This window comes from Lactuca serriola, chromosome 5, assembly GCF_051521515.1.
Source record: "Lactuca serriola cultivar US96UC23 chromosome 5, Lser_US96UC23_V15, whole genome shotgun sequence".
Classification (NCBI taxonomy): domain Eukaryota; kingdom Viridiplantae; phylum Streptophyta; class Magnoliopsida; order Asterales; family Asteraceae; genus Lactuca; species Lactuca serriola.
In genome coordinates this window covers 308219072-308239333 of record NC_136412.1, presented here as the reverse complement: position 1 = coordinate 308239333, position 20262 = coordinate 308219072, and the positions used below count along the sequence as shown (strand labels likewise).

Genomic DNA, 20262 nt, shown 5'->3' with positions numbered 1-20262 from the left:
CTCTAGTAGCCAACTAACACACCTCGTTTTAAGATATGTTTTATTCATTAAAAGTTGTTGAGAAAATGGGTCGAAAGTTTGAATGAATAAAGATTAAAAATAAAAATGTTTGTATGTGAAGTTGATGTTACACGTACCAATAATAAGTTACTTGTTTTTTCCGTATCTGTTTTGACTCGGCTTTTTAACATATTTGATCTGTCCCTACATCATATTCATACTTGGAACTTGATACCAAAATAGATTTGTGCATCAATGCCAACGACAAAAGACAAAAGGGAAATTTATATTAGAGAACGTATTTGGATGTTATAGTGGTTTGAATTTGACTAGAACCATCATCATCCAAAATGAATATATTCTTCTCCTAATATACTTCCCATTCCAAAATACAAGTATTATACTATTATGTACATGACCTTACTCCAGATTTCCATGAAGGTCCCTTATCTTTGAAGATTAGTCTCTTTCAACCTTCAAACACCAAGTAATGCCATGGACCCACCATCTTTTTCCCTTTAAGTCTTAATTGTTACACTTCATTGCACCAACTTGCATTTAATCAAGTTTGGTCCCTGTAATGACAAAACAACAATAATTAATAACAAGCTTTATTTCAAGATACAAGATTGAATATAATGTTATTATTATATAGGTGGAAAACATTTTTTTTAACATTTCAGCAACATTCTAACTTTACAATCCCTTTTAAGTGTAACTTTCACATTTTTTTAATGCATAATTGTAGGTGTTGTGATTACTATGCAACAAAAGTACAATGTTTTTGACTTTTGATGATAGATAAATTCATTAGAGTTGGTGTATTCAATAAAAAATTTGGCTTTATATACTTGATGACGATTGATGATTAGACCTACCTCACACTTGTGGTGTTTATGGTGTTCCTGAATGGAATCCGACCAACATCCATATTTCTTCTTTACACCCTCCGGCATAGCCAAATCTCAAATGATTAAGGAATATCATTTTTCCTGTATGATCGAATAAAAAAAGAAGTTTCACCTTAATTTTTAACCTCTTCCTCATAAATGCTCGTAGAAAATGATAACATAATGGCCAAATACAAAGAGACAAATATATTATAGACCAATGGCTATGATCGAAACTCTAAAATAAAGGTTAAAGACGAAGAAAAAAATTCAATGAAAAAAACATAATAATAATAATAATAATAATAATAATAAATCCATGAATTCGTTTATGAAGAAACTCTTATGCTAATGGATATGGTCATTACATATATATTAGAAAAATAATGTCAAATCATCTTCACCACATCTCTACTACCTCCTTACAAACCTTTGAAAATTATTAACACTCCACCTCATCAATACTTATTTATTTGATTTTATTTTTTATTACATTAAATAAAAAAACTTACTTTTTCAAAACCAAAAACATTAAAATTATCATTTAACCCAAGTCAACTAATACCATGTTAGACCATAAAGTTGGAAACTTTATAGTCAAGAACATCTTTTATTGTCTAGATCTGAAGTTTTAACGTAAGTGCTTAAAGGATTAAGCACTTAATAAGAGGGGTGGTGAACAGTTGCATACATTGGGCGTAATGAGGGGTACACTACACATACGAGGTCAGCTCCTCGATCCTTGGTCAACTGTGAAGTACGCCCTGTGTACACGAGGAGTACGCCCCGCGTACTGACTGAGTTAACCCGGGTGACTCAGTTGACTTTGACCTGGATTTTTGTATAGGGTTTGACCTAGGGGTATTTTTGATATTTGAATGGTAGTCTGAGTTTTGGTTATTGTTATTCGTAAAGGTGACCATTAGTGTGGGTTGCAGAGCAACGTGTGTGACATTCCCATTTTCACGGCCATAAATGACCGATTTTTTTGTTTATGCTTTATAAAAAAAATCAGAGTAACATTTTAAAGAAAAGTGTTGCGGAATTTGTTCCTAGAAAAACATGATAATATGTTATCAAAGCATTTACGAAGAAATGTATTTTATTCATTTTAAAATTTTGGGATGTCATCGTCAATACAGAAACATAAGCATAAACAGACCTTACATTCATTTACACTAGTGATTTGCATCTCTTTAATCTCTCGGTGTAATGTAGCTTCATATCGACACCAATGATACAAATAAACTGAGTAGGTCAGGTTGGGAAACCTGGTGAGCACATAGGGTTTTCAACCCACAATAATATAATTATTATGTTTAAACATCAAACAATCAACTCAATTACCCATCCCCATTATCTTATTTACTCTTAAGGGCCTACCCTAAGAATCATCTATCCTGCATTCGTTCATTCCGAAGTCCAATACTTCCAGGGTTTATATGACAGGCACTAAGTCCATAGTTGCGAATGCTCGTTCGTAAAGCACTAATTCAATAGCTGTTAAAGTTCATTCATCGGGTACTAAATCCATAGCTACCAGTGTTTATCTAATAGGTAGTAAGTCCATAGCTACCAACGTTTATCTATCGGGTACCAAGTCCATAACTACCAACGTTTATCCAATAGACACTAAGTCCATAGATATCGATGTTATTTATTAGGCACTAAGTCTATAGTTGCCAATGTTCACTCATATCATCTTTCATCTCTCATCATTCATCTACCCATGTTTTACCCAACATATTGTAGATATAAAATACATATACAGTTTAAATTATTCAAAACATGTATAAAATCGCTCATCCAGCATAAATAGCAAGTATACAGGTTATATGCACACATAACACATAATTTATATAAAATATTTCATATCTATGTGTAAGATGAAAGTAACTATGCACTAATTGTTAAAGTGATGATTTCAAACTCGGGCAACGCTTCGCTTTTAACGATTCTAGCTATTTTCCTTCGACGAAACCTAACATTATTATCGCTAAGTTTTAGTCTAATATTTATTGCGACTAATTATTAGTCTAGATTCATCGTTAACTCAAAGTATACTTTCATGATCTATCAAGTAATGAACAACCAGGTAGGATCATATCGGAGGTAGTGTCCGTTTGGTATACGAAGTATACTGTTTGGAAATTCCACTTTAAACACCTCACTAAATCACAACCTAGACATCATCCCCGTAAGTAGATCAATTAGTATAACGACTTTGAATCATTGATAAATCTTATTTATAGGTTCATAATAATGATATTATATTTAAACATAAGCTATACTTAAAGTAGGGTATACATAACTCACTTATATTGGGACCGTACTTTAAAACTTCGTATATTCTAAAATCCGTAACTTTTGCATACGAGCTCCGTTTTTAACATTCTTTATATCCACATGTAGGTGGGTAGGCCTAGCAATGGAGCGGGTTTTGACCCTGATCCGATCCAAACCCTTAATAATTATATGGGTTTGGAGCATAGTTTTTGATCCGTTTACCCATTAACGACCCGTACCTGCTAACCCTTTTATTAAAAGGGTCGGGTATGGATCATCACCGATCCGCTCCGTTTATAACCCGCCCCATATAAATTTTAGAAATATAAATTTATATTTTATATTACCTAAAGTTTACATTAAATTCCAATCAGAAGTCCAAAGAGAAAAGGCCAAAGACTAAATTGTTTTTACATAGGATTCGAGGACTCAACTTCTAGACTTTCAGTCTTGTCCCAAGAGTCATGATTTCAATTCATTTATATTTCATCATGTAATCATAAATTTCATTTATAAATCAATAAGGTCATTTATCAACCAAAAGAAAGTTTGTAATTTCTATTCTCTATCAATGCAATTGACGATCAAAAACCAATTGGAAGTAACTAAAATAATGATTTTAATTCCAATAGAAAGTTCTCGAGTACATAATGTGTTTTCTAAATCAAAACTTAGTTTTATTTAATAAATGTGATTTTATGATTTAAGTAAATGTGTTTGATTATTCAAAAAACCTGCGGGTTACGGGGCGGGTATGGATATTTGCTGATTCGGTGGATAAGGGTATGAATTTGATTATTCAAAACCCTGCGGATTACGGAGCGGGTTTGGATCGGATTTTGAAATTTGTTAAAAGGGTTTGGATCAAGTTCGATTCGCTCCAAACCCGCCCCATTGCCAGGTCTATAGGTGGGACCGTACTCTAAAACTTTGTTTAGACTCCATTGTCTAATTTTGAGTTTATTTTTAAAGTTATATTTTTAACAGGCCGGGACAAGAAAAGTCCATTAAAAATTCATAACTTCTTCATCCGACGTCCGTTTTTGTCTGCCTTTTTACCGTTGAGCTACTATTAAAGAGATCTTTAATTCTCATTTAGGTTGTGTTGGCCTAAAATGGACTGATCTAAAATTCGAATTCCGGGTTGTGCACTGTTATGCCAAATCTTAGAAAAATCATAACTTCCTCATACGAAGTCAGATTTGGGCGTTCTTTTTATGCACACTCTTGGTTTAACGTATACTACAACTTTCATTTAGATCTATAAGGCTAAAAAGTACTTTATTAAAAATTCACGTTTTACGTTACGCAGTGTCGTGTCAATTTTGCCGTAAAACTTCGACGGGCCATAACTTCTTCGTTATAATTCGGATTTTGGCGTTATTTATATGTACGGAACCCTTATGACATATACTATAACTTAGTTAAGATTATTCATTCAAAATAATCGTCCATCAAAAATTCATTTTTGATGGTTATTGTCTCTAAATTGACTAGCCCGAATCTGCGGGCGTTACAATTATCCCCCCTTAGGATGATTACGTCCTGGAATCATCAACAAAACATGTCTTGTATAATGACTCTATACATTATCTCTTCATCCTAGGTAATAATCGTAACTTCTATATTCCTTGGAATCAATATCTATCTCTTAGACTTATTGACTACACGCAGTACTCGATCGTGCACGCACTCTCTATCTCACGTTAGTCTTCCAATCATGACCTTCGAGTCACAATATAGATTCCTTATTGGAGACTCCTTCTTCTTAAAAAAATTAAGATAAGTTCTTTGATTCCCACCATGGACCAATGGGTCATGTTCTAATGACCTTTCATCGTATGATGCGACTCTTAGACTCAGGTCCTTTAGAGTCAAATTCTAGAACAGACTATACCTTCTTTCATGTTCTAATGTGATATAATCACATTCTAGCATATAGAACTTCTAGCTACAATTTTCTTACTTTAACAACGATCGCGGTACTTCTACTGATCGCTTTGTTTATCCTTTATTTCAATCTTTTGGCTTAAGTCAGATGCGACATCGAACTTGGTTCTCTGAACCATTTAACATACTCATCTTAGTCGGACTCGATTTGGTATGACCACTATGGTCGGAACAACAATCATCTTTTTAGTCATTACCAAAACGATGGTAATGACATACATGAATAAAATGGAATCAATTACTAGCTTCTTGGTAACCTTGTGACTTTCCTTGATCCAAGTACGAGTCACAACCTGTTGGTTCTTGGAAGAGGGTTGAGCTGACTTGCCCTTCTTTCGGTCCCAGCGCTTCCTCTTGTTGTCGACCGCTTTGGATGGTGCTGAGACAGCAGTTGTAGTTGTCGTTGGAGGAGGGACCCCGTGATTGGTAAGCCTTTGGGCCAATTGCTTGGCACTATCAAAGGTTGCAGGGTTTGATGCTATAACGTTCCCTTGATACGGGGGTACTAAACTCCAAATGTACCTCTCGATTTTCCTGCTTTCTGTGGGGACCATATTTAGACATAGAATCACCAGATCGTTGAATATGGCTGTATAAGCCACTATGTCAGAACCCTTCATCTTAAGGCTCCAAAGTTCCTCTTCGAGTTTTTACACCTCGCCCCTCGGGCAGTACTCTTTTGTCATTAGGTCCTTCAGTGTCTCCCAGCCCATAACGTTAGCCATTACCAGAGTAAGTGACTTGACATGGCCATTCCACCATGTCAGGGGCCTTTTAGAGAAGGTACATGCAGCAAATTTTACTTTGCTTCCTTCGAGATAGGAGCAAATCTCAAAGATTGCTTCTGTTCTTTCGATCCATTGGGATAGTGCAATGATTCCTCCGGTTCCGTTAAAGAACACCGGTTTGCAGCTGATGAATTCTTTATAGGTACACTCCCATGTACGTGATTGGATTTCACCATGGTTAGAGTTGGTGCCCGTTCCAGCTCCACTGGCACCACCAGAGTTTACTTGAGTCATGGCTGCGGTCACAGCCACAGTCACAGCAGCTTGGAGCATCACCGCATCGAACTGCGGAGGGGGTGGTGGTGGTGGAGTTTGATTTACAGGCGTGCCTCTTGTAACGACCAAAATTTCAACCAATTTAAAATTTTCGAAAACAACCCGATTCCATTAAAGTTTATTACAAAAAGGTTTTCAATGCAATTTATATTAAGTATTCCCAGAATCTCATCACAATATAATAACACGAGGAGCGGTACGATCACGCCTTCGCCTTGCCACGGTCTCCTGAAGAACCTGAAAAACATTAAACCACAACTGTAAGCCCGAAAGCTTAGTGAGATACCCCCAAAATACCAACCACATATACCATACACGCATAACATGCCATAACATATCCAATCACAGAACACCCATGCACTTCGGGTCTACTGTGGGACTGGTCCGCCGCACCGGCCAACAGTCCACCTGGTCCACCCTCTGAGTCTAGCCATATACCTTGAGTCTACAGTGTGATTGGTCCGCCCGTACCGGGCCTTCAATCCACCTGGTCCACTCTCTGGGTCTACAGTATGACTGGTCCGCCCACACCGGGCCTTCAGTCGGCCTGGTCCACTCTCCGAGCCTCGGCACGTCTGGTCCGCCCTCTTGGGGCCTACAGCCTATCCGGACCGCTCGCTGGGCCTTCGGGACAACCGGTCCGCCCTGGGTATCTTGGCCTACAGCACAAAGCAGGACCCGCCTCAACCCAACTCCAGTCCAAACAACCATGTGCACATAAACATACAATCATATAGCAATTCACAGTCAACAAGCCGATCAAACAGATCACATAACATATCATCATCCTAACCAGGATACCGACCTAACCGGTCACTAGCATAGCATCACCCTACATCTCGGGATACCTATCTCAAACAGGTCTCTAACATATACCATCCTAGCTACCAGGATGCAAACATATCAAAGCAATAACATAATAACAACTACCCGGATCTCAATCCGATAAGGGCCGGCCTTGGTGCCTTAGACCATGTTGATATAGTGAGGATAACTCACCTCGAAACTGCCGACTGAACATATAACTCAAGCCGCTCCGATTCCTGATACGATCTCCACCACTGGACAACCACCAAGGCACTGAACTCAAAACAATATCCAACAATTACCAAAATGCCCCTGGAAACCACTGGTCAAAGTCAAAGTCAAAGTCAACCCCTGACTGACTCTACTCGCCGAGTCAACCCGATGACTCGCCGAGTCCCCCATGCTTAGAATTCCCCAATCCGCGACTCAACTCGTCGAGTCACCCTGAGACTCGCCGAGTCCAACAACTCTGAGTCCACTCACACACAACTCACCGAGTCATCCCTTGACTCACCGATTCACGGCTCGACCAGAAAAGATTGGGACTCTTCGACAAGACTCGCCGAGTCCAAGAACAGACTCGTCGAGTCTAAGGCTATCTTCAACCTACTCGCTGAGTTGTTCTTTCAACTCGTCGAGTTCTAGGCCATCGCCATCCAACTCGCCGAGTTGTTCTTCCAACTCGTCGAGTTCCACCCTATCTTCAAGCAACTCGCCGAGTCCACCCATGTGACTCGCCGAGTACCACCGGGTCTGAATCCATACAGAGGCTCTCCAAGCCATGCAGATGATCCAAACCATAGATCTATCCTTCCTAAGGCCATCCATCACGTAAAGTGGCAAACTTTACGTGAATCCAAAGAGATCTAGGCCTTTTACACTCTAGGGCTAGGGTTTGGGACAAATGGCTCCTTCAAACACTCATCAACAGGGACTTTTATGCATTCAAGCCTTTCTCCATTCCAGATCTGAGGTAGCAACCTCAGATCTAACCTCTAAACTCCAATTCATCACAAGATATGTTTCCCCATAAACCCCAAAATGATGCATCTATATGAATACAGCCCAAGAACGAGATAATTACCTCAAAAAGAAGCCCCAACAGCAATGAAACCCGAATCTAAGCAAAGCCCCTTGTTCCAAGCCTCCTAACCTTCAAGATATCCTCAATAATTACTTCTTCAAGCCTCCAAATGCACTTTGATCCTCTCACACGTGACAACTAGGGTTTCTGGACTTAAGAGAGAGTAGAGAGGCTGGGGGAAAGGATGTTATGTTCTTTATATAGGGCTCAACCTCCGGATTTAGGGTTTTCTCCACTCAGCACCAACTCGCCGAGTCCACCCATGCTACTCGCCGAGTTGGTCATTTAACACACGACTAGAATCGCGACCCTACTCGCCGAGTCCACTCGTGGACTCGCCGAGTCGCTTCTTCCCACCTTACTCTTTTAGCCCTTCAACTTACCCTTGCTATACCGGGATGTTACACCTCTGTTTGGACGCTTGCAAGGCGACATGTTTTAACTGAAAGTTTATAGAGATGATGATAATGGTAAGAATCAACTGTAAGTATAATGAGAGTGATCCATGGACTAAATCATCATAGCCCAACCGTTAGAATGAGTGTATGATCGAAATAGAGACACAAAAATAGAGTAGGGAACACACAAGAGTAAAGACTTTCCAATAGATTAGATAACTGCCAGTATTACTGGTATTAATGATGTAAATGAGTTCGGGAAAAATGACCTAATAGTAAGTCTTACATCAAACCATATAGGGAAAATGTTGACAGCTTAGAAGTCTAGTTAAAGTACTTGAAAGATAGGAATATTTTACAGATAAGTGCTTCATAAAGCACATATAAGAAAGGATATTCCTTAAACCAAAAGAAAATATGAGTCAAACATCTTCTACCGGCGACGGGCATTCCTCGGGTGAACCCTCAGATCTGCCATTTGACGCACCACTTCTTGAAGATGTCGTTCATGAGTCCTCTGACGCACTCGAAGTTCTATGACTTTTTATCAGGATGAAGCTAGCTTTTGCTGCAGAGCCTCATTGGTTCTCCTAGTCCTTTCCATAGCCTCTTCGAGTTGGCGAATGCGGACCGTGTTAACACTAGAGTTAGCGTCAATTTCCATGACTCGGTCGATGGTTGACCGACCTTGTTCGACGTTCCGAGCAATCCTACAGACCATAATGGGCAGGACTCGGTCAGCTGAGCCCCCTCGCTTAGATTGTAGAAGCTTCAGTCTCCATTGAAGGGTAAAGGTTGACCCTGTTCATCGCTCCAACGGTTCAAGTTTGTCGCCCACAAGGGTGTGGGACCTTGAAATGTTGGTCGGGGGTTAAGGTTTGGGATTGGAGCCTCTTGTGGTAGGTTGTTGACCTCAGGACCGGAGTCAGGACTATCCGAAAAGCCTTATGCAAGGTGATCATCCAAAGGGATGGGATGATCATCTTCTGGCTCTTCTTCAAGCCATCCAGCATTGCCTTGATTTGGGAAATACGGGTCACCATGAGGATGGAATCCAACCATGATATCTACGCGAGAAAAGGGGTATAAGAATCTTATAAAAATAGACGTACTACTTAAGATAATTATAAGATGATCCTTACCAGTTACTTCAATACTTGGATAGTGCATACCAGTTATATGAAACCAAAATAGGATAGACCTTCGAATAAGTAACCCTAACTCCAAATCCACAACCAAACAAGGAACATGAAGTAAAGCAAAGATCACAGATTCTAAGTCTTTGACACCTTAGTCACATATAACTTTAGCGTATCCACTTAGCAACTATTGACCTACTAGTAAAGACCTTTTTTTTAGTTATCAACTAAGTAATTATAGTACACAAAATACTCCTATAGTATTTTAGGTTAATGTTTTTTTTTTCTAATGTTCTCATTTTAGTAGTGTTGGTAAGTTTTTAGACTTGTTGCAACCTCACAATCATTCTTAGGCACATGCTAGTCACTCCTCGGAAAATATAGTTGATCAGGCTATATCACCCCAAATTTGACTATATGTCTCTAAGCCTAATTGTGTTGTTCAACAATCGTAATACTTTTGTTTTGTCCTAGTGACACTGATTTTAGTATGAATGCAGGTATGTATACTTGGTTAATTATTTTATTATTTAATAGTATAAACTCTTGGTCAGAGTATTTTAATCCCGTTGTGTTTATAGTTTGTATATCTTTTATGGGTTGATATACTCGATTCACTATAAGCAATGCTCTGATATCAATCTGTCACACCCCCAAACTGAATTGGCGGAAACATTCGGGGGTGGAGGACGTCATGTACAATATCATAACAATGCATAACAGTAAAAACAAGCAACAACATCTATTGAATTAATAAAATAGTTAAATACATGTGTGTTCTTTTGTAAGGTTTAAATGACACCAAAAATGTATAATCAAAATAAAGACGAGTCTTGGATCCACTTCGTCCTTCAAAAGCTGCTTGGGTGTACCTGTCTTACTGGTTCCCTGAGAATACAAATTATTTTGATAAAGAGAATCAACATAAAATGTTGGCGAGTTCATAAGTATTTAGTGTCATTTAGTAGTTAAAAACCTCAAAATGTTTGTATTAAAACCTTGAAAAGTTTTCCCAGAAAATCCTATATTTCCTGCTTATAAATAAAGTAACCTTATACCCGAGGCTCGACTGTTTTACATGTTTGTTTTTGTATAAGAATGTAATGTTTGTATTTGTACTTTTATAGTAAGAAAAATATGGTATTACTTATTACTATGTAAAAAGTATGTTTTCTCCCATTTATCACTATCATCTATTAGGGAAAGTGGAACGTTTTATCTCCGCAGTGACACTACTAACTATGAGGTGATAAAATGAAGACTCAAGGTCGTATTAAATGTGCTATACTCCTTGGGGAATCTTATTGCCTTTAATTCTTATTTGGTTAATTAAAGGTTTAGATGTGAACTAGTTTGTAACCATGCTGATTGACGGCTGAATACCTGACGACCTTTCGGGGTCATAAAATAGTGAGGTGACATTTTGTCACCCCTTGGCCTTACCGACTAGGACTGTAGCTAGCAGTCGGGGTGTGAGAGTGTATGTCCCGTATAGATCTATACACATGATGCCCGCTCTCCCTCCAGTAGACTCTGGTTACAATGTGATATAACAATGTATTGTTGTATCATGAAGTAGTATTTCACATTCTAGTTATCGTATTCTAGTGTTTGTATAGTATGCTCTCTTGTATAGTATAGTGTATGTTCTCTTAGTTTCTCATCATAGTATGTTCTTTATGATATTAGTAAGTTTGTATTGACTCATAAATGAACTGACTCTTGTATGTTTCATTGTACTAGTAATAATGAGTAGTAATCTCTTAAACTATACCTATTATAGTTTACTGTTAATGTTGTTTGAATGAATGTGTATGCATTGAGTTGAAATAAAAGCTTTTATATCTATATATACATATACATAATATATAACGAAGGTTCAAACAACACTCGGAAAAACAACCGAATACTCTAAGTCCACAACCAAACAAGGAACAAGAAATAAAGCGAATTATCATTCCTAAAAGGGTTTAAAAGAGTTTAATAAAGAGTTTTAGCATAAAAGGGTTTGATAAGGGGTTTAGTATGTAAAAGAGTTTGATAGCATTTTGAAGTAGTTTGTTTGATAAAATAGTTAAAAGCATAGTAAATCCATTTGTTTGATAGTTATTAATCACATGTGATTGATATAATAATTATAATGTTTCGACTTGTATTCCCCCCCCCCCCCCCATAAAAACATTTAAAATCATTTAAAATGTAGATTAAGGGGTATGAACTCACCTATAGTGAGTAACTCGAATGAAAGATCGATATAGGATTGTTGGGTGTCAATTGGAGTCTTGAGCACAAACGAATCCTATTTAACATATAATTACACATATATGAATACATTTAATGTATATACCCACTAATGGTGATAGGGACACGCCTTAGGGACATAAAAACACTTAGAATTAAGTGTTACCAACACCTATGGTTGCACATAAGGGGGTGTGTGGCCCTATATTGGAGTGTAAGGCCACAAAATCATGGGTTTTATGTGTGTGCGGCCAGAGTGTGTGGCCACATGTGTGTGGCCACATGTGTGTGCGGCCGCACACTCACTATGAAGTGTGCCAAAACGTGTTTCCAAGCCTTAGGAATGTTCTAAGGAAGGTGTTTTGACCATTGCTTAGCTGAAATGGAAGTTTGATTCCATTTTGGGCCTTTAAAAGGGTGTGTACAGCTACACATGGTGTGTGCGGCCGTACACACTTGAAGATCATATGAAATGGCGTTTTTCATGCATAAATTCAAGGGTCCTTAGCTTATATCAAGCTATTGCAAGTGTATACCCGATTTAGAGGCTTAAAAGTGTAGTTAAAGTCCAAAAAGTAGTGTGTGTTCTTGGTGTTCTTGAAGATCTAACACCAAATAGGTGTTTTCATGGATCAAATCAAAGGAAAAGGCTAGTTAAGGCCTTGTATTAATGATTCAATGAAACAATAATTACTTGATTTGAAGATTTGAAGAGAAAAGATGGTGGATACTTGAGAGAAAACGAGTTCTAGACTTGAAGAAGTGGAAAAAGTGTTCAAAATGACCAAGGACCATATATATACGTAGGAGTGTGCGGTTGGGCTGGGTGTGTGGCTGCACACACCTTGTGTTGGTGTGTTTGGCTTATTTGCAAGGCGATATACTCATGAATACTCATCCCTAGACCCATACCTAGATTATACTAGGCTTAGAACACTCAAATAGACCATAAACCGCGCTAAAAGATAGCAAAACGAGTCTAACTTTGCTAGATTTGAATAGGTGTACAAGATAGAAATTTCGGGTTGTCACAAACTCACTGAGTTATCCTCAGACTCGACGAGTTCTACCATAAACAGAAAACATGAAAACATGACTCAACTTGTCGAGTTCCTCCGTCTGATTAGGCCATCTTAATGGGTTAAGCCTCTTCTCTTCAGATCCAGACACCATAACTCCTCTAAGTAATGAAAATGCTTTCTTAAGGGTAAAGTTTCCAACTTTACCCGCTTATAATCCTTCTGAATGGGTTTAGCTTAAACCCTAGTTATCTAGGACATAGATCCTTGTCCAAAAGCCTTGTTACTCCAATTCAAAGCATGAAAACCCAGATCTAGGTCCTAAGCACCCAAAGAATATGTAAAGTCTCGGACTTTACTTCCATGCATGGCCCTTTTGGGCTCAAAAGGCCATAAAAACATCCTTAAGCTTGCATGGGGCTTCCATGATCATAAAGCTTGCACCTTTATGCCATGAAACCCCTTCTAGATCCCAAATCTGAAAGGTAAACCACTTGGGACGTCCATATCCCAAGGATTAAAGTTCTTGAGTCAAAATCTCCCATAAATGGACATAAGAATATCTAATGAACTAAAAGCCAAGATGAAGACTTGATTACCAGAAAATGATGAGGATGGAAGGAAGTTTCTGTTGGATTTGATGTCTAAGCCCATAAATATAATTGGTATGTACTCGACCCGAGAGTAGCATGGTCCATTTGGGTTGCCTTCACTAGAACAATTTGATAGGATGGATATTTGACAATGAGGTTATTTATGATTTATTAATATATTACAAGTATAATATATTAATATGAAATCATATTATTTAATTAGTATTGATCAAGAATTAATTTGTAATTAATTTAGTGATCAAACGAGACTAATTAAATTAATGGGGACTGATTATGTAAATCTGTGATATATAGTGTTTGGGCTATTGATCCATGTTGGGCTAAGTTTATGAAAGTATCCATAAGAATTAACCCACATGAGATATGGATCATAACCCAAGTGTATGGATTAGGGTTTAACCATGACTCTTGGAATGCTACACTATATAAATGTTGCCTATTAGCCAAAATCATGTGCTTAATGCATTCTAAGAGAATCATAACCGAGTTTGGTGGTGTCTAACCTCTCTCTCAAAGTCTTCCTTTGTTCATGGTGTTTGTGAACCATTTGAGGCATCATACTTGAGGTGCTAAGCTCTTGAAAGGCCAAAACTATAAGCTACAATAAAGAGGTATTATTCTAACTAGTTTTATGATTCATGTACCAAATTGTATGCTAGATGTAGGTTTCATGCTTTGGAAATTTTATTGCATGTATAATTAGAGAAAACATAGATCCAAAGCATTTAGGGTTGCATGTGCACCATAGGAGTGTTATAGTGCTTAAAACCCAACAGTTTCTGGATCCACTATCTTCTCCTTGATCCTTCTAACTCCTTCTTATTCTTTAAGCTTCAAGAACACACAAGATTACTCACAAATGGCTCACAGACTCACAAAATGCTCTAGGGTTTCATGGATTAGGGTTTGGGACTTGGCGGCTGGAAATGAGGCCATAAGGTGGGGATTAAGTTTCTTAGATAGGGTGCAAAACCCCGAAATTAGGGTTTCATTCTGGTGGGCCTACTCGCCGAGTTGAGGGCTCTCAACTCGTCGAGTAGATGGCTTAAAACTCGTGTCCAATCTCGCTTCTACTCGATGATTATGGGGCTCCCAACTCGTCGAGTAGCTCTACGAAAATAAACAAATTACAATTAAATGTGTATCAGGAATGAGGCGTTATAGAAAACAACCCTGAAAGTAAGTTTATGATATGCTCAGTATGCCATTTTTTTGATTTTTAGAGTTTGGTTCATATTTGTTGTTGTATTGGTTATTTCACTCCTTGATCCTTTGTTTTATGTTATTGGTTTATGTAGAAAGTAGAAGAAAAGTGGGGTTTTTGGGAATGGGTAGAACCTGATGAAACACTTGAAGTTGTGCAATGTGACATTTTGAGCCTTAGAAAAGAGTCGGGATAAGTAAAGAATAAACAATTTACTATTAAGTGTTTGTTGGTTGTTTTCATTGTGATGTGTTTATTTAGTCTTTTGAAGTAATAATTGTAATCATCAAGAAGTAGATTAATGCTAAGGTTGTGTTGATTGTAATCTTTTAGATTGTGAAATAGTATTTCTAATCTTTTGAAGTTGTATTAAGATGTAATGTACTTTGTAACACTTATTTTGATATGAATGGGATCTAATTTGTTATATTATTTTGATATGAAACAGATTTCACAGAAACAGATTATGATAAAATAGAAATTGTTTTGACCAATTTACTATTGGATTTGCAATTTTGGTAAAACAAATATCATAGAGACAGATTTCAAAGTAGGATGCACATTAATAGAAACAATTGTACTACAAAATACCCTTAACACATTAATCAACTTAACCTTGAAGTATGTTATGACCAAAATACCCCTCAACTAGTATCATAGTAGCATTACATAATTCTAGTAGTAAGGTAGCATAGTTACATTACAAAAGACTTAAGGTTTGTGACCAATTCCATGCAAAAGACTAAAAGTTTGTGTTAGACAAAAGAACTAGTAGTAAACAAGCACATCATTCTAAAGTTACTGGCTTGTTTTGACTGCAACCAATCCCTCCTTTGGGGACAACTTTCTTTCTTAGACCAATCTCGGTTTATGTTTTGAAACTTTCCTCTTTCGCACATGCATTTTTCCAATTCTTGAAGCTCTGGGAGCTTGAACAAGTTCTTGTACACGTTCTTGTACATGTTCTTGTACACGTTCTTGAACGTATTCTTGTGTAGGTTCTTGTACGGGTACATGTAGTTTAGCTTTCTAAAAGAAAAGTCCTTCCCATCCTTTTTCGGTACGGGGACGGTTAGAGATCCAATATGTCCACTTCCACTTCCAGTTGTACTTCCCTTTCCTGAGAAAACAAACTAATATTAGTTTCCAGTTACATAGAATTACACTAAATAAATTCATTTTTACCTTTTCGTGGACAACTTGATTTCTTGTGTCCAATGCCCCTGCAAGTACTACACTTTTTCAACCCTTTTTCACGTGAGATTGTATGCCTCTTTTTACCAGTACCTTCTAATTCTGACTTATCCTTTGTTCGTTTAACTTTTGGTTTGCCTGGTAGTCTTTTTTTTTTGGAGGTAAAGGCTTTCGATAAGTTGTTTTCGGCCACATTGGACTACAATTTAAAGGGTGGACATTGTAAGTGTAGCTTGAAAGGAAACTTTGTTTGCTAAAGCAAGGTGCCATATACGACTCTACATTATGATTCAGGTATGCAATTGCAGCCAAGCCATGCAAGCATGGGATACCTCTCAACTGCCAACTTCTACATTCACATACCCTTATGATTAGATCCATAGCAAATGCATCATTACCAAATCTTACTTCAAATTTTTGATAGCCACTTGGATAAACTCCCCAAATTCTGTCAAAAAAAAAAAGCAAGTTAACACCCCAAATCAAATCAATCATTAGCTAATGTAAATTAAAAAAAAAAAAGCAAGTTAACACCCCAAACCAAATCTTACTTCAAATTGCGCTTGAAAATGTAGAATCATCAACTTCGTCTTCATCCTCTACAACCGAATCATATTCATCATGATTCTCCTCATCGATCCAATCGAAAATGGGTTCATTGTACTGATCAATGTACACATTAATTCTTTTTTGTTGGCTTCCATTACCAACATTAAGGAACTCTCTGTAATCTCCTTCATTCTGAATTACTCCTAACCCTTCACTCAACCTTTCATGTGGAAGACAATAGTAAACATTCTTGCAGTTGGTCTTCTTTGTGAGCTTTTCAAGGAATGTAATGAAATCGGAAAATACCATAGCATTGAAGTCGACATCTCGTACAGATGCGATGAATGGGTCGAAATATACAAGAGGGTTGGGGGAAAATACACCATTATAGTGGACATCCACGATCAGGGATGATCCCTTCGTCATTACAGTTGAAGAAACAGAAAGGGATTTCAATTGCAAAAGTTCGACATTGATAATGAAGAGAAAGGGGAACGAAGGAACGAAAGCGGTGGTTTTGTTTTGTTTTTTTGTTTATGAGCCCTAATTCCAATTACCATTCATATAATATGTCAAAAATGTCAAGTAATTTTATTTAATGCCACGTAAAATGCCAAATCAGCAAAAACCTAAGATCATCAGACATATTGCCTTAATATGTATAGGTCAAACACGTTCAATTGTCAAATGTATACGAAAAAAATATTGTTACCTTAATGTGTACAAACCCTAAACTACATTACATTTCTATGTCATTAACCCATTTGGAAACCAAAGTTTGAGTTTGTGTATGAATTTGGGATTTTGGAGAAATGAAAAGGGAAAGAGAGTTTGGGGACTAACTTTGTAAATTACTCCATCCAAATCTTTATTTCAAATTCAGAACTTCCCTCCCCGTTCCCCTATTATTCGTTTCGTGTTACGACTCTTTCGTAAATGGCTTCCGGATCTGTGAAAAGAGATTGGTCTCTTAAAGATTTCGAGATCGGGAAACCCCTTGGCAAGGGCAAATTCGGCCGAGTCTACCTCGCCCGTGAAGTCAAGGTAACACATTCATTTCAAATTATGCAATTAGGCTGTTAAATCACTCGATTTCCATGAAATTAGGGTTTAATTCGACGGATATGGCTTTGTCTGTTCCTATCAGAGCAAGTACATAGTCGCCCTGAAAGTGATATTTAAAGAACAGATTGAAAAGTACAAACTCCAACACCAGCTCAAAAGAGAGATGGCGATCCAAAATAGCCTTCGTCATCCCAATGTTCTCAGACTTTACGGGTGGTTTCACGATTCAGAAAGAATCTTCCTAATTTTGGAGTACGCTCATGGAGGTGAGCTCTATGGAGAGCTTCGTAAATCTGGTCATTTGTCCGAGAAGCAAGCTGCCACTGTAATATTCCTATCCCTCTCTCTATCTCTCTCTTATATCCATTTTTCTAATCTGATTTATTGATGGTGATCTTCAGTACATTGCTAGCCTTACACGGGCATTAGCTTATTGTCATGAGAAGCATGTGATCCATCGAGATATAAAGCCTGAGAATTTGTTGCTAGATCATGAGGTATGTTAAGATGAATTTCCACTAGCTGTTGATTATGTGATTGACATATTTGAACAAATTATGGAGTCATGGAAGACTGTTTGTTGTACAACACTGTGATACTGTCACTGCTCCTTGAAGTTGTTAGCAGCAGCATCTTCCATTACTTCTGCAATATGATAACATGAGAGTTTTGGTTGTAGGGAAGACTGAAGATAGCAGACTTTGGGTGGTCTGTTAGGTCAAAAGACAAGAGACACACAATGTGTGGAACATTAGATTATCTGGCACCAGAAATGGTGGAACAAAAAGCTCATGATTATGCAGTTGACAATTGGACATTAGGCATTCTGTGTTATGAGTTTCTTTATGGTGTCCCTCCTTTTGAGGCAGATAGCCAAGCAGATACCTTTAGAAGGTAATCAACAACTTTGCTCCTTTTTCTTTCTCTCTGTGTGTGTGTTTGTTAGTTGTGTAATAAGTAACAAGATTTGGTATGTGCTCAGGATTATGAAGATTGATCTCACCTTCCCTTCAAGCCCTCAAGTATCTAAGGAAGCTAAACATCTCATCACTCGAGTAAGTTATGTGTTTACTGAAGGTTTTCACCTAATAATGTGTTGATTCTTTCATTTTCTTTAATTCAATGATTTGAACAAATGCAGCTTTTGGTGAAGGATTCAGATAAAAGGCTTCCACTTGATAAGATCTTGGAGCATCCTTGGATTATTGTGAATGCTGATCCTGATGGTACTTGCTCTTAATACAAGTTGTAGTTTTTAAATAAGAATTAAGATTTAAGACAAACAGTTTTTATTGGTAGCCAATAGCAGCTTCTTCTTTTGGTATCATTAAGTTGATTTGAAACTGTATGTGAAGGGTGTTTATGTTGTTAGGCCTCAAAGAAATTTGTATAAGTGTTAGGAAAATGATTAAAGGATGTTCAATCTTTTGTTGCCTCCTTTTGTATCAATCGGTGTTGGTTTGTGATTTTTGAAAAATGATATTTTGTTATTGAAAACATTTTGACTCTCATCAAAATACATATCTAAATACTAACATGTGTTGGCTTCTTTTTTTTTTAAACATACATGGAGCTATTTCTTGTTTATGTCTAGATGAAGAAATGGAAGTAGAGACCTATAATGACAAAAAAAAAAAAAAAAGAACACAGTTGCTATTTTTTGTGTCTAAACAGTTTAGGCTAAATGAAAGAAACAAATTTAAACTGCCCAATAACCTCTAAACCATGCTTGAAATTATATCATAGCAGTGAAATTGCTTTGTATTTGGATGATATTGTTGGACACACATCAAGTATGAAAAAAAAGAGTTAAAATGAGATATAGATTGTAAAGTGATATATATATATATATATATATATATATATATATATATATATATATATATATATATATATATATATATATATATATATTACAAAAGATTTGTGAGAATTTTGGAACTCCTAAGAGTGCGTTTGGTTGTGGAAATTTTCCAAGAAAAACGGAAATTTTCAAAACGCGTTTGGTTCGTTCAGTTTTCCAAAGTTTTCTAAGATTTATAAGATGGAAAATGAAAGCTCCATCGCTTCCAACCAAACGTGTTTTCAAAAATTTTCATTGCAAACTAAAAATGAAAACTCAGTATTATTTTCTGAAAACATTTTCTTAAAAAAAGAAAATAGTTTTCCACAACCAAACACATCGTAATCTGCTTATCATTTTTCAAAACCAAAAACACCAATCTTCTCCAAATGGTGCGTTTAAGCTATTTCTAGGCTAAAAAAAGATTTGAGATTTTTTTTTAATTTATATTGGAAATTTACATGTATGTACAATCAGTAGTTATATGGATTGCTGATGAGCACAATCAATAGTTATGATTGCTGATTGTGCTCATCAACAGTTATGACTGCTGATGACTGCTAATTGTGCTCATCAGCAGTCCATATGAATGTTGATTGTGCAAATCCAGTCTGTAACTGCTGATTATGCATAAATCCATATTTCCAAAAAAAACATATATATATATATATATATATATATATATATATATATATATATGTGTGTGTGTGTGTGTGTGTGTTTGTGTGTGTGTGTGTGCGCGTTAATTGTTGTAGGTATGGCTTTTCGAAAAAGAATTGTTCTAGGTATGTATCTTTGTAGTTTGTTTCATTAAATTAACATGTCTATGAAATGAGTAATCATAAGCACTTGCTTTTAAAACTTGTCTATGTAGCTGCTGGATTTACCTTGCTTTTATCATTTAGGTTGAAAACA

General features: G+C 36.9%; 1 protein-coding gene across 1 annotated transcript; it reads left to right on the top strand.

The window, feature by feature from the left end:
• Positions 1–17319: 17319 nt before the first annotated feature.
• On the top strand, positions 17320–18981 carry LOC145054877 (serine/threonine-protein kinase Aurora-3-like). The gene is made up of 6 exons (XM_079003135.1): positions 17320–17483; positions 17587–17829; positions 17906–18001; positions 18184–18398; positions 18487–18559; positions 18646–18981. The coding sequence occupies exons 1-6, from the start codon at positions 17376–17378 to the stop codon at positions 18742–18744; spliced, it is 834 nt and encodes a 277-aa protein (XP_078859261.1). The 5' UTR covers positions 17320–17375; the 3' UTR covers positions 18745–18981.
• Positions 18982–20262: the final 1281 nt, after the last annotated feature.

Bases quoted from the DNA above. Each gene is read 5' to 3' on its own strand.
- LOC145054877 (XM_079003135.1), top strand. From the start codon at position 17,376: ATGGCTTCCGGATCTGTGAAAAGAGATTGGTCTCTTAAAGATTTCGAG. The intron at 18,002-18,183 runs GTATGTTAAGAT...TTTTGGTTGTAG, and splicing joins ATTTGTTGCTAGATCATGAG to GGAAGACTGAAGATAGCAGA. The intron at 18,560-18,645 runs GTAAGTTATGTG...GAACAAATGCAG, and splicing joins CTAAACATCTCATCACTCGA to CTTTTGGTGAAGGATTCAGA.